Source organism: Apaloderma vittatum, unplaced genomic scaffold (genome assembly GCF_000703405.1).
Source record: "Apaloderma vittatum isolate BGI_N311 unplaced genomic scaffold, ASM70340v1 scaffold3948, whole genome shotgun sequence".
Taxonomy (NCBI): domain Eukaryota; kingdom Metazoa; phylum Chordata; class Aves; order Trogoniformes; family Trogonidae; genus Apaloderma; species Apaloderma vittatum.
In genome coordinates this window covers 41,435-55,937 of record NW_009732261.1, presented here as the reverse complement: position 1 = coordinate 55,937, position 14,503 = coordinate 41,435, and the positions used below count along the sequence as shown (strand labels likewise).

The 14,503-nt window shown below is 45.1% G+C and overlaps 1 protein-coding gene across 1 annotated transcript in view; it reads left to right on the top strand.

Moving 5' to 3' along the window:
• Positions 1-470: 470 nt before the first annotated feature.
• Positions 471-14,503, top strand: part of CACNA2D4 (calcium channel, voltage-dependent, alpha 2/delta subunit 4) — a 54,087-nt gene continuing 40,054 nt past the window's right edge. Inside the window, exons 1-4 of the mRNA XM_009875440.1 lie at positions 471-574; positions 4,629-4,710; positions 11,429-11,545; positions 13,023-13,082. Coding sequence (XP_009873742.1) covers positions 471-574; positions 4,629-4,710; positions 11,429-11,545; positions 13,023-13,082 — 363 coding nt within the window. The remainder of the gene's footprint in view (positions 575-4,628; positions 4,711-11,428; positions 11,546-13,022; positions 13,083-14,503) is intronic.

Here is a 14,503-nt window from a genome sequence, read left to right as displayed (position 1 = left end):
TGCAAGTTTAGCAGTTCTCCAGTTTAGCAGAGCGATCCCAGCAGACACTGCTGGTTTGTTTCCTGCTGGAGACAGCCCAGGGGTGCATAGCACTGGTCAGGATCTGGCCATGAAAGTCATACGTGTGGGGCGTTGGAGTGAAGACGCATCTCTTGGACACACACGAGACCCAGAGCTTTGCAGGGCAAGGTTTACAGCTCCAAAGCTCTGATCCCTTGCACTGCTCTGGTACACCAATGACCGAAAAAAAGCCTTGATGTGTACATACGCAGCCTGGGTAATGCACACACACGTGTTTGTGTGTGCAGATGTCAGGAGACGTTAAGTGGGGGGAGGCTAAATACGGGAAAGAAGCTGCAGCACATTTTCTAGCTTATTCCTGTTCCGCCTCACTACAAAGGGTGCAATAGCCCTTCCCAGTGCACTGGAACAGGAGAACAAAAAGCTGAGCTGCAATACAAGGCGTGGACATGTTTATGAACATTATGAAGCATAAACATGTTTATGTGCACATGCTGCATCTGGATCCAGCTACCAGTGCCCATGCAGGGAATCATGAAGCACCTGTCCGGATGTGAGTTGCAGGACATCCACTCCTGCGTACGTGTTGGTGTGCATGAGCAGCTCCTCTGGCACGGTTGCTGCTGGAAAGTTCCCTGCCGGCAGTGCTACCCACCCTGGGAGCCCACCAGGACCCTAACAGCTCTCAGTACACCCAGTTTATAAAAAATTCACCTTGTTAAGCTGATTTAGGCAACTTTAATCCTTTAAGGATTAAAAACGTCAGCATTGCTATGGGTAGAAGTTGTTGTGGGGCAGCTCCTTCGGAGGTGGGATAAGTTTGTCTGTGCAGGACAGCAGGTTGGTCTGGAGAGGAGACAACAGTGCCATCCAGTTTCAGGAGGAGATACGACCGATAAACTGACCAAAGTCAGCTCAAGCCTTTTCCTAAGACTGAGAAAATACTTTATATTCAAAAATTCCCTTACAGATGTGCTGGAAAATACAGCCCATGTGATTAGAAATAGCTGTGCTTGCTTCAACCAGAGGCGTCTGAGGAGACTTTGCAGCCAATATTATTAATGGCTGCGCTCGAATCAAGGCCTTCCTCAGCAAAGTGCTTCTGATTTGGGTTTCACAAAAAGGACACAGAGGTTACACTGAATAAAATCCAACTTCTGATAATTTCAAACTGTGCAAAATAAAAATCAACTTTCCATGCCCAGGATAAATACTGCATGGAAATACCTTTTGGCCTTGAAATCTGTGGCATTAAGAAGCCAGCCTGTCCTTTCTGCTGTTTTCACCACTGAATACAAGTGCCAGGATTACAGGCAGACAATCTCTGACCAAATCCTTTTCTGATGTGTTTGGTTATAATGTGATAGCCCTTTACTACTGAGAAAGGAATTACGTCACTTTGCACAATTTGGAACTTATTCATGTACAAGAATGAAGAAGAAACAATAGAAAACGAGCTTTTCTCCCCTGGTACTAAACCCAGACCAACAGCTGAATTAATTCCTGTTGTTTCAAATCCACTCATGAATTTAACTAACACACAAAAGTTGCCCTTTTCAGATGAAATTCCAGTAGAAGAATACAGTGAGCAGAAAATGGCCCAGCTCCATAGATTACACAGGGATGTTCTCGGAACACAAAACCAGAGTCTTTTGAACACCAGCTGGGTTCAATCACAGTTAAGTGACACAAGGCTAAGTCAGCCTGTGCTGCTCCCCAAGTCGTGCCTGGCTTTGCTGCACCGTGTTCAGTTTGTCGACAACTTATTCACATCTTTGCAAAACTCACTCAGCTTTACCTCCAGCAGCCCAAAAAATCTGCTCAGTCAGTTGCTAACAACACTTCTAGGGTGCAAGTTCAGCATGGAAACCCCCTCCTTTTTCCTCCTGGCCACGACTCTGCTCATCAGCTGGCCATAGCATGGGCAGGAGTCCTTGCAGCTGTGAGGACGGTGAGAATTTGGGGTTGGCTGTTCAGCCTTTGCTTATTGGGTTACCAGAAACATTGAGAAATACTGGAGGGAGAGTTGAAGATCAACCTCTTTAGGATGTCCCTACTGCCTCTATTCATCTGCTCCTGAGTTCGTGGAGTCAGCAGCCTTAGATTTCTCTTCAACTGATGAATTTTAGATTGACCTTTTCTCTTGTTTATGAAAAATGTAAGGAAACCTGTTTGAATTCAGCAGGCTGCCCTTAATTTTCCACTAGTCTAAAGTCACTCCCTTCCCTGGCAAGTAGTTGTCTTTTAAGTATGTAAATGCCAGTATATTTTTGCCTCTTCACTTGCTTCCTTTTCAACTTCCATGAAATGCCACCCAGGCTGAGTGTCCAACATGTAGGGCACTTGCATAGAAATCATGAAACTACAAACTCCAATCTTTTTTTTTCCCTTGAGTTCTCCTGCTACTGGAAGTTTTAAGGTTTGTATGTACTGACTTCTATTGCCACAGACTCAAAGGCTAAAAACCAACCCCACTTTCCTTTTTGTTTTATGAAAGTGGAGAATCCCAAGTCACAGTGGAGTTAAGGACTTCAAAAATGAGCAGATTCATGAGAAGCAGGGCTGGGTCTTCTATGAAAATGTGCCTGTGGCTGGCTTCCCCACTGAGTGGTCATTGCTAAGCTTGTATTGTGGGCCTTTTACCTCAATAACTGCATCTTTCTGCTGAAGCTGCTCAACCACAATCACTAGTCAGAAATTAGTATCAGACACTCTCCCACCACACTGCTGGGTTGGAAAATGATGAGGCCTGGAAGGAACAGGGGCATACGCATGGCAACAGACACGACACAAAGCTGAAAGTCCAGGATTGTGTGCACCTCGGTTTTGGTGGGAGAAAAATGTGGTAAAAATAAACCTCCCTGCTAAAATTATTATCCCAAACTTCATGTTTAGGTTCTCTCTTTCTACAATAAAAGGCGAAGAGATTGGAAAACGTTAATTAATATCAGCACAGAACATCTCATGCATAAAAGTTATAAAACCAGCAGCAGCAAGTGGGCATCAAGATACATGTTGATTCAGAGATCCTGGGTAAAACACATTCAGAGGGAATGTGTGAGTCAGTACAACAAAGAGGAAAGCAACACCTGTGGGTCCTGTTTCTGGTTTCCTTTTTTATTCTAGGCCTTCCAGAATAACTCTGATATGGGGCAATAAATCCTACTCTCTGAGCAGTTGCCCTTATTATTTTTTTCTCTAAGAATTGAATGAAAAGATAAAAGCTCTGTCTGTCAGAGCACAACGTCAACAATAAAAAAAAAAAAAAAAGAAAGATGGGGGGAGAAAAGAAGCCTTGTTCTTATTGACTTCAGCTGGTGCTAGATCACACTCAGTGGTTAGAAATTAACACCTCATTGCCAGTTAAGGAGTGGTTAAAAGAGGTACCACCTCCCTTATTATACTCTTTTTATGGGCACTGGAGAGAGGTGCAATTCAGAGCAGAAGCCTTATGTATGCTCCAAATCATCTTCTATAGCTGCCTATCTGTCTCTGTTTGCAAGAGGGGAGTCTAAACAGGCTTTCCTAGGCTAAAGTTAGCTGTTGTGATTATTCCACCATTGCTGTCCTGGCTTTGCTCCAGAGCTCATCTCTATGTTGGTATATTATTCTGCCACCAAAGTGGTGCAGTGTTCTGGGAAATCAGGCCCTGAGGTTAAAGTCTGCTTAGGAATGAAAGAAATCTACTGGAAGCCATAGGTAAGACTCTGCACGCTATAAATAAGTAGTGTATTCTGGAAAGTGGAGAAGGCCATTTGTTCCATTAAATAAATCTCTCCTAAGTGAGTCCTTCTTGAAGGAACTGTGTGTAGGTGGAACTGCCTAATGTGAATCATGTAACAGATTTCTGATGAAGTGCTCTGTCAATTATGAGAGCCATCTATTTTGATTTCAGTGGCTCCGTGTTCAGGCTGCTCTTCGACATCCTTATGTTCTCCATGTGGTATTGCTATCATCAATTATTTACAGGATGGCACAAACACGAGTAGCGTTTTACAATGATGAGGTGCATGATCTACTCTGGCATTAATAAGCTGTAGTATCTCCACCGAGAGCAGCCAATTCATCTTGCTCATTAGTGTCTCCCCCACACAGCTCTGGGAACTGAATCCAAGGGGTGAATCTTGACAACTTCTTCCAGGTCTGACACTTATTTCTCTTCAGCAGTCTTGGCACTAGGTGTCTAGCCTCTCACCCCAGGCTCTGTCTGCCATCAGTGAAGAAAAACAGGTGTCCACAGAGAGCATTTTATTTTATTTTGCTAACAACAGAGGAAACCAGATGATACCCAAGACAAAACATACAACATCTGTACCTCTAAAGTTAGGTGAGACAAACTCTGCTTCAAGTCAAAACATAGTGACTGAGACCAGCAGAACTTAGTATTTCTCCTTGTTGGACAGTGCCCCGGGCAGAATATCTGAAAGTGGCATTTGCCTCCTGCCTTACTGCCTGTCTGGCTAGCAATCTGTGTTGACACTATAGTGACTTAGGAAACTGGGGTGTGCAGGCGGTAGGTGTTCATAGGAAGATGGATGTTTTGCGGTCTGAAGAAATAAGCAGTTACGCTTTCTTTGAATTATCAACACTTTTCCCCCTTTTTTTAGGGTGAAGTCTTGGGCAGATGCCTTCGGTGGGGAGCTGTATTCCATTGTAACTAAGTATTCAGGCTCTCTTCTGCTGCAGAAGGTAGGTGAAATCTCTGAGGGTTCCCTTGGCTTTGCATCATCTCCCTAAGTAGCTCTCCAGGGTTTCCCTGTGGGGGTGGGAGAAAGCAAAATGCCCGGGGCTCCAGCTAACTTTCAAAACTGTGGAGGTTCACATCCATAAGCAGAGAGTGGCCATTCTCCGTGAGCTGGAATTGTCCCATTTTTAAAAAAATACTTTTTAACAGCCCTCCTCATGCTTCTCTTTGGGTGATCATTTCATGCCCTTCTATACTGACCCTTCACTTACTCCTTCCTATGTTCACAGCGGTCCTTCTTCTGCTCATCACTCATCTACTCATGGTCCCCTCCTGCAGCTCTCCAGCTGTCACTTCTGTTTCTTTCTTCCTCCAGTCAGTCATCAATTCTTTGAATCGTGCCTTTAAAATTGTGCTTTGGACAAGGTCACTGCAGCAGTTGCTCTGGAAGCTGTGATCTTCCAGAGGTGCAGAGCTCTTCTTGACTTGGTCACCAAACAGCAGGCGTTGTTGTACTAAACCCTTCTACTAGCATTAAGGGATGTAGGGCTTTGAATAAATGGTCCCATTTGTACCTGGAGAGAAGATGCTCTGTTACGTCGATTCCGGAAGTCAGGGCTGAATGGCTGGTCCTTTATCAGGCTTAGCGAACTCTGCACCACCGCAGAAGGGCTCTGTGGATCCCCAAGTGCTGCTCAGAGGGGCTGGTGGCTGCCAAGCACATAGAATCATAGAATGGCCTAGGCTGGAAGGGACCTTAGAGATCAGTTAATCCAACCTCCCTGTCATGGGCAGGGACGCCTCTCAAAGAGGCAGGCGGGAGCGCGGGAGGGGAGCGGCGCCCGCCGGCCCCCACCCCGCCGGGCTCAGCCGGATGCAGTCCCCTCCACACCGTGTGTGGCCACTCAGTCCCTTTTCTTCACTCTTTGATTCTTTTCTTCACTGCAAACCATGTATTGCCTCTTAGGCTTTCTAGGTGTCTGATTTCTGTCCTCGGATTAGTAACAACACCCATATCCCAGTGCAAAAGAAGATCAGGATATCATTTGCCTTGCCTTTCGGCTGAGCCCTCTCTCTGCCTGTCCCCACAGTGCTGTTTTCTGCCTGAAATAAGGGAGCACCTCCTGCAGCATCACCTTTGTTAGGTTTGGCCAAGAAAGGCCTTCAGCATCCATCACAAAGGTCTATACTGACCATCAGCTCTTCTTAGGAGGAATGTGCCACCATACAATAAAAAAATGACAGCACTGATATGGGTATTTCATGTATTAATCATGTAGCAGCTGTGGGGAGATATAAATGTAGAGCAAAATTTGTGTTTTAGAAGCTTATATGATGCTTCTGTATTGCCTGTTCTTCCATGGGGTCCCCAAGTAAAAATTGCCAAAGTGATACAGTAAGGCATCTCTGGTGGGTGCTAGAGCTCCAGTGGGCAGGAGATACAAAATAGTGTTATCTCATCGTTAGGTGTCTTGTGTCTGATGTTGTATAGGTGTGCTTTGACGGAGCCAACCTGCACTGCTTCTGTGGTTGTTTCTCTTAACAGATTGAGTTCATGTTCCTCAAGGCCCAAAAGTCGGTGGGACTAAGGAGAAGAGGGGTTAGCTTGAAAATACCAGTGTTGTGAAAGTTAGTAATGGAGGTCAAGGATGGCAGAGATGGCACTGAGGTGATTGCCAAGTCAGCTGTACTTTGGTGGCCCTACAGAGATGCTGCACCACATCATTTCACCTCTTTCTGCCCCTGCTATGTGTTTTGTCCCTTAGAATCTTGATCTCTTTGAGGCAGGGATTATATGAGACCTGTAGATGTTAATACAGTACCACTAGAATTGATAGTCGTGGCAAACAGACCTTGAACAAAAATTCACAAGTCTATCAGCTTTTGGAGTAATTCACTGGAAGCAAAGAAAAACAATTTCTGGTGAGAAAGAAGCCTAGATACAACTAAATCTGGTCTAACATTCATACCAAGGGGAGTCAAGGCAGACCTATATTTCCCAGGTGGTCTGACAGCCTTATAAAATAATTGCACTTGCCTGCCCTAGTCCACATGCACTTTTTTTTTTTTTAATTGGAGAGGGGAAGGTGTCTGGTTTGCTTTTGCATATGTTGGGGCCTGCATGCAGCACAGACTGTCTGAGTTTTGCACAGTCTCTGGGCACCCCTGAATGGGACACAGCGTCACCAGAGACTCAGAGGTGAGAAAAAGTCCTTCAGTGAGTCACCGTCACCACTTCCAGCAGCAGGTCCAGATGAGCTTGATCCAGCCTTGCTATGTTAACACTCCGGCAAAGAGTCATCTCTTAAACGCATATCCTGCCCTAATTTTACTTAAGCAGTTTAAGCAGCTCAGGTTTACCTTTCAACTCTCGAGTCCCGCTTCTTGAGCTCTTTCATTTCCCCTTATTTCCCTGGGACTAGGGAAATAGTCACAGGGATATTGCCTTATTTCCCTGGGAGCAGGGAAATGGGGAAAGACCATCCAGCCTTTTTCCCAGCCTCCATCTTTTTAGCAAGCACTGGGTCAGATACCTTCTCACAAATAAGCAACTCAAAGCAGGGACCAGCCCAGAGGGCTTGCTCTCCATCCCTGATACTCACAGTGCTGCAGAAGGGCAGCTTCAGGAGGGCACAGATAGATCTTTTGCTAACAGGCAAAATTTTCACGTCCCACGAGATGTGCCTTGGCAGACCCCAAAGAGCTTTATGCAGATCACCACACTGGTGCAGACTGCAGGCAAGTCTGGCCTGGGAAGCCAAATGCACTCAAGTCTGGAAATCCAAACTTGTGCTCTCCAGGCACCTTTCTCTTTTGGGGCCATTGCCGCTTTTTCACAGGAAATACTTCTTTCTGTGTGTGAGTATGTCCAGACCAGCAAAAGGGTGGGGAGTACTGTGTCGAGGTCCAGATGATCGTTTCTTCAATGCTTAAGTCGATGGGCATTTTGTCTTTCAGAAAATACAAACACAGAGATAACGGCATGTTTCACATTTTACCTCATGTCTCCCTTGCACCTAATAGGCTTGTATTAACTAGCTTAGCGTTGCTTTGAGAGCCTTAATTTTTCAGTTATTGAATGTTTTGCATGTAAACCTTCTCTTTAGTATTTAGCATAAACTTTCTTCTAGTGGCATTGAGTTTGTTTGGTTTTCTTTGGGGTTTTTGGTTTTTTCCCCCAGAATAACCCCAATATCATATTGCAAACCAAAACTGTCGATTTGTGATGAGGCTTTATTTTTTCCAGAGACCTGGTGAACCAGCAGATCTATCTTGAATCCACAACGGCAGATTCTCACCCTGGATCAGAGAGCTTTGAGAAAAGCCTCAGGTGTCTCTGTCCCAAGCGGTCAGAATATCATTAAATTAAACCTCACAGAGGTAGCAAAACCTGAAGAGTGGCTTTGGTTTGATGGCTGAAGCATTGATTGCATTCTCTCAGCCATTAGGAAGCAGAAGTTAAGATCGGGTTACGCATTTAAACCTGGCTCAGAGATGATGGAGATGTTAAAATGCTGGCTGGCGTCTAGGACAACTAAGGGCAATACAGCTGGAGGAAAGAGGCAATGTGAAACACTGAGTAAGGGGAGGGCAGCAGCATCTCCCAGAGCTAAGGAACTAGAATTTTGAACCTATGGCTTAAGAGGTCTGTTTGCCACCACCACACTGCTGCAGTTAGCGAGGCAGGGACCTGGGGCCACCAATGGCAGCCACGCCACAGGGAGGCCACGATGGTTCTGGGCTTCTCAGGGTTTGAAACTGAGTGAGAGAAACGCCATCACCTTCAGCAGACCCTAACCTTATTTTTTCTTCTACTGTGTTAACGATGCATTATAAGTGTTTCTGAGAATTACCTCCTGCTTCCTCCTGTAGCTGAGGTGCCATTTGCCTTCCCTGGTGGATAGGGCTGAGAAAGGACAACAGGGCTTGGCTCCCGCTGTGTAATTTCTAGAAAGCACAACAAAAACTACATGACAAAGAACAGACAAATTCAAGAAGTTCAGTCAAGACATTTTCCTTGGTGAAGATGAAAGGAATGTCTTTCACACTCTTAATATAGTTTCACTAGCAGTGAGAAATGCAACACTGTGTACTTCAATGGGCTAAATTTTGTGGAAGTGGGAACAAGAAAATATATTTGGTGACATACCTCTGTTCACAGATAAAACTTGGGATGCTGAATCCTGGATATTCCACTTTTAAATCACCACCCCCATCACTGTGGAAGAAGAATCTTAATGAATTGCTCCTGCTGTTTTAAGGGACTGCTAAGTACTAGATGAACATGAAGATTTTCTGTTAGATCAGATTTAACTTTTTGGCCCCTTCTCAAAATCAGATCCTTTCAGCCAGTTCTCTCAAGCCTGTAACTGACTCCTGTCCTGTGAATTATAATGATCTGATAACCTGAACCCTAAACTCAGGTTAATCTTGGTCAGGTACAAGCATCTGTGTTGACATTTGCTGTGTACTTTCAGCCATGGTCTGGTAACAGTAGTGAAATCACAGGTACTGATCCGTACTCTTGCTGTGAATATTCATTAATAGCAGGAGACTTTAATGCCAGGAATGCAGATACAAAACAGTTTCCTAGATTTTTTGTAGGAAAAAAGCTCAAAAAGGTTCAGAGCTCAAATCTGATGCATTCCTTGCAACCAACTGAATATTTGCAGGAAGTTTTGGGGGGTTTTGTTGGTTTCTTTTTCTATTATTCTGATTTGTTTAGTTTTTTGCCTTTCCAGCTCTGGCTAGTTCCTGGGGCTGAGACGTGTGTAAGGTCTTAGCAGACTGCTCACGGTTCTTTTTACCCTGTTACCATCTAGCTGTCAATGTGTTAAAAGCATGGGAAAAAATAATCAAGAGATAAAGAGCCCTGATCTTTTTAATTCAAGATATGACCCAAGGTAACCGATGGCAGGTCACTTTGTGAAGCGCGTGCTTGCCCGTGCTAGTGTGGTTCCCCCCCTTCCCTAGCTTTCCCAGGAGAGATTACCCTCCTCCCCCCGAGGAGGGCCTGATTAAAGCCCAGCCTGGCAGAGATCACTTCCCTCCTGACGAAAACATGACATGGAATTAAATGGGCCAGGCACCAGCTGGGATGTGGGCTGTGGTCTCAGCAGCAGCCAGGAACCTCAGTTGGGGGGCTGTTGCTGCACATCCCTCTTTTGGCAGCACAGTTATGCTACCCTTCGACCTACTCCTCCTCCCCTGCCCGTCCCAGCTACCCAGCCACAGCAGAGGGCATGCGAGGCCTGGCATTTTTAATCCAGTAAAACCTTTGCTGTTAATCACGCCAGACAGAGCAAGCAGCCTCCCCACCATGCCTGCTGTGGGCTGGCTGCTGCTGCTATTTCTGCCTGACCTCCTCAGTCCACCCCATCCTCAAGGCATTTCTTACTCCGCCTGTGCTCAGCCACCCTCCTGGATGGCCAATGAGTTTCTTGAAAAAAAGGAGCTCCACTGCTCACCCTACAGACACAAGAAGTTCTCCCCGCTCCTTTCTTCTAATTCAAAAGTGCCACTAAAGCCCCTGACATCCCCTTGCCCACCACTCTGTTTTGTACAAGTGGAGGAAGTCCAGCCATGGCTGAGACTGCTGCCACGGTGCCAATGCAGCGTGAAGGTGGAGGGGGTGTGTGTACATTGCAGAGAGAATTGATGATGTGGGACTAGGGAAATTCAGTCTGTTGCCTTCATGCTTCCACAACGCTGGGGAGATAAGGCTCTGTTCTGAAATAGGTTAATCATACTGCGTCCTTTTGCAGGTTTTCTTTGTTATTTCTTTCTGTATATCTATAGCTTTGGCATTTTTTGAAAAGGAGAAATAAAGGCCATTGTATTCAGTCTCGAAAGTGCAGAATTAGAGAGATGGATTAGTTAGGCAGTTTGGGAGTAGTCTCAGGTTTTTAATGCCTAGATTATATGGAACATGGGCAGAAGAACCTGGTTATGTCTAAAGCTGTCAGATCCAGATCCTTCTCCTTACAGTATCTCTCCCAGTGAAGGCAGCACTAAGTAGCTGTGCTTGTAATTCCTAGTTTCTGGGAATCGCCTCTGTGCTGCTCTTGGCCAAAGGGATGCTCATGTGTGACAAATAAGTAGCATCGTAACAGTTTTGCTGACCTTTCCTTGGCAGTCTCCCACCTGAGCACTGAGCAGACCCTTCTTACTGCTGGCTTGACAAGCTACCCTATAGATGATGGCACTGTGGGAGGACAGGGCATGCATAACATGACATCTCTCCCACCAGTGCCCCAGAGCACATACGACATAGGAGGCAATATAATGACAGTATACAACTTCCTTCCTTTGTCCTTCCCTCTGCCTTAAGTAAATTTCAAGTCTATGATGCATATAATGTCATTATAGATATAAGCACATCGTGTATTTTAGGTTTTCAGAAGTCAGTCTTCTGCTTCTTTCTCTTATTTGCAGGCGATAAGAGCTTCAGGTACATTGTTGTTTTCAACAGCTGCAAGCTCAAAATTGGTTCAATTGCTTTTTCTTAGTCAAAATGCTTTGTGTTATGGCCAGTGGTCTGCATGCACCCAAACTGTGGGGTGAAAAGGGAGGAAAGGCAAAGATGGGAGAAGGTGATAAATCAGACCAGTTCTTTCAACATATCTTTCTTCACCAAAGACAATACTCAGCTAGCAACAATAGATTCACCCCCCTCTTTGTGAGCCTCCTGCTCAGTAGGATTTTCTGCTTTCCCTTGGGTAGAAGTACAAAGATGTGGAGCCAACTCTGAAGATCAAAGAGGTGGATGGCTTGGAGCTGGTGAAGAAGTTCTCCGAGCAGATGGAAAGCATGCTCCGCAGGAAGGTTGAAGCTGTTGAGGTATGACCACGGGAACTGTGGGAAGGAAGTCCTCTGCTATCAGCCCCAGAGCAGTAGACACAGGCCTTCTGCCTCTACTGCGAGTGTGTGGGCACAGAGGTTGCATGAGGACTTCCTTACCCAACCAAATGCCTGCTGGTGCAGCTGGCTGCTCACTCTGAGCTTTAAGTAGACGCTGGTGGGAGGATGTGGGCATTCAGACAAGAGAATGCTGGCTTCTCCCTCAGCCTGAAGTAGGAAATAAGATAAAAACAAAGTCTAGGAATAAATATGAGGGAATGAGAAATCTTTTAGGAGAAAAAAAGTTGTTTAAAGACAAAAAAACCTCTCATAAGTGAAAATAAAGTTCATCCTTGCATAATCCACTCTGGCCATTGAAGACTAGTAGCTTGTTTCAGCTGTGTATGTGGTTCAAGGGAAATTCCTGCAGTCCCTGAACATGAGCTGCAAAGAAGGTGCTTTGATTTCCAGCTGTGTACACAGGGAAACAAGGAGGAGGTGGCAAGAGGTCTTTAGCTGTTTCTGTGTTGGAGATCAGAGCAGGTAATTGTTATGGGCCCTCTTACTTTTTGTACCTAAGGATCAATCATATTCCCTTATGTTTACCCACTATGAAAAGCCTATTTCTGCAGTTACAGAGCCTTGACTGTTTAAGGTGTCTAATGTGGAAAAGTCATCCAGAAACACATCATTTGAAGCTCAAAGTGAAATGTGGGCATAGTTAGACCCAGAGCTTTGGCCCATAACATTAAATTCATAGCCAGATTCTTCCAGTGTTTGGACTGCCTTATCCTTTGTGCAGGAGCAAAAAGTACTTTTGCTGAGACTGTTGCTGATTGTGCAACCCTGAAAACATGCACGTTTAGCTGGATTCCTTCCCGGTCTGTACCAACTGAGAATCAGTGCCCTGAAGCATCATCTTGGAGAATACTAGTTGATTATATTGCCTTCCATAAATGGTAAGAGCTTATAAATGAGCCCTTTATGAAAACAAGCCATGGTCTTTGTCTTTGTAACAATACCAGACTGAGAGTCCCACAAGGCCTTTTCCTTTGATGAGATACTGACATCAGGATGGATCTGAAATGCCTTTCCCATGGCTTTTTGGAAGGGTTTGTGGAAAATGAAACTAAATCTCTGGCTGTTGTTTCTCTAAATGGACATGTTTCTGTTTGTATATGTCCTGCGATATCCAAGATTGCTCAGGGGTTTAGTAGGGACTCTGGAGTAAGTAGGTGTGAATATACTTGGCAATAAATAACTGTGAATATATCTTCCAAGCTGTAAAGTTGCAGCACAGAATACCAGATCAGCAGAAAAGGAGGGGAAGAAGGAAGTTTATATCCCCTTGACTCTGCATTGTGGTGAAAGCAGCAGTCCTGTGTCTTTTCACTAACCATGTGAATAGCTGATACAGCTGGAAGAGCTTCTGGAGGGCTTTCCAAAGCACCTCCTCACTTTTTCTCTCTTGCATTAGAGGCTGGTGGAAGCAGCAGAAGATGCAGATCTGAACCATGAGTACAACTCTTCGCTGGAGGTAAGTTTATCCTGGTCAGTGACAAAATATGACACGTGTCCTCAGAGAGACTAGCCAGCACGCAGCCACCACAAGTTGCAGGACAGGTTAGAAGTTTCCTTGTCTTCAAGACCCTCAGCTTGTCTAGAAACTAGTATAAGAGACTCCCTTGGCAGATGGAAGCCTTTTGGTGGTACTCACCAAGGAGATGAGTCCTTTCGGCTCTGGGAGGGGAAGGATTTGTGAAGACGTTGGATTGTGTGATGTTACTGACGTTAACGTTTACCGCATGCCAGCATTGTCATTGTGTGATATATCAGTGCAAATTAGCTGGTACTTTGTGGGTTACTTGACTGGAAAACGAGCTAAAAATTGAGTGCATACGAGCAACGAGGAGAATGCTGTTAAAAACACTCATAGCAAACTGCTAACTCCAATGAGCTAGGTTTCTCATCATCTTTCTCAACAGCTCTCATCATCTTTTCTCTACCCTGTAGACACCCACTTGTCAGGACTTGCCGTTAGGTGAAAGTTTGGTGCTGTCCGAGCAATTTGGGTAATTGGCTTTCTGTTAATAACTGTTTGTTGTAGACAAGCTATGGGATTATTGCTGGTGAGGGGAACTGGAGAGAAAACTCCAATGAAGGAAATCCACTGTCCCCATTACAAGCGCAGAGTACTTTGCAGAAGTACAGGCTACTTCTGCAAGCACATTGCTTCATGCTGGGAAAGAGTGAAAATGAAAATGCTTCTTGAAATCAAGCTAGCTACCAATTTCACCTCTCCTACCTCTTTATTTAAGAATTGCATTACAGTCACGCTACTTGGTTCAGCTGCGTTCACAGTAAGGGTCACAGGTGAGTTGAGGTACACGATGCTGTATTTCCACACATAATTCTCGCGAGTACTGTTAGTGCTTGAACACAAACTCTTAAATAACCTCTGCCCTCAGATAAAGTCAACAAAAATACCTTAAAAACTTCTGTTATCCAAAGGTGAAGAGTGTCCTGAAGATACTAAAGTGACTGTAGATGCTAAACCCCAGCAGCCTTCGCAGGGGCAAAACTGCATTGTCTTCGAGCACCTTCTGCTCTATCTTTTGCTCTTGGCAAGTGCCTGCTGTATGGAGTGACAGAGTGAGAGGATAATCCTGGCTGGATGTACATCAGGAGTTAACTCTAGTAAATGACAGATGTAGAGAGAGGGCAAATAAGGTCAGGATCAGCATGCCCAGTAGCAAACCTGAGAGCCAGATACTGTGAGAGATTTTGCCTTTCTGATTAGTCACTTCAATACCTTTGAGGGACCATGGGTTTCTGCCACTGTGTCCCTTTGTTCTCAGGTGGGTCTTCTGCTGCCTGTTATCATCATGCTTTCAGTCATGTGGGCACTTGCCTGTAAGAAACTGGGCAGAAACCATCACTTGGGCATCATGAAACTTT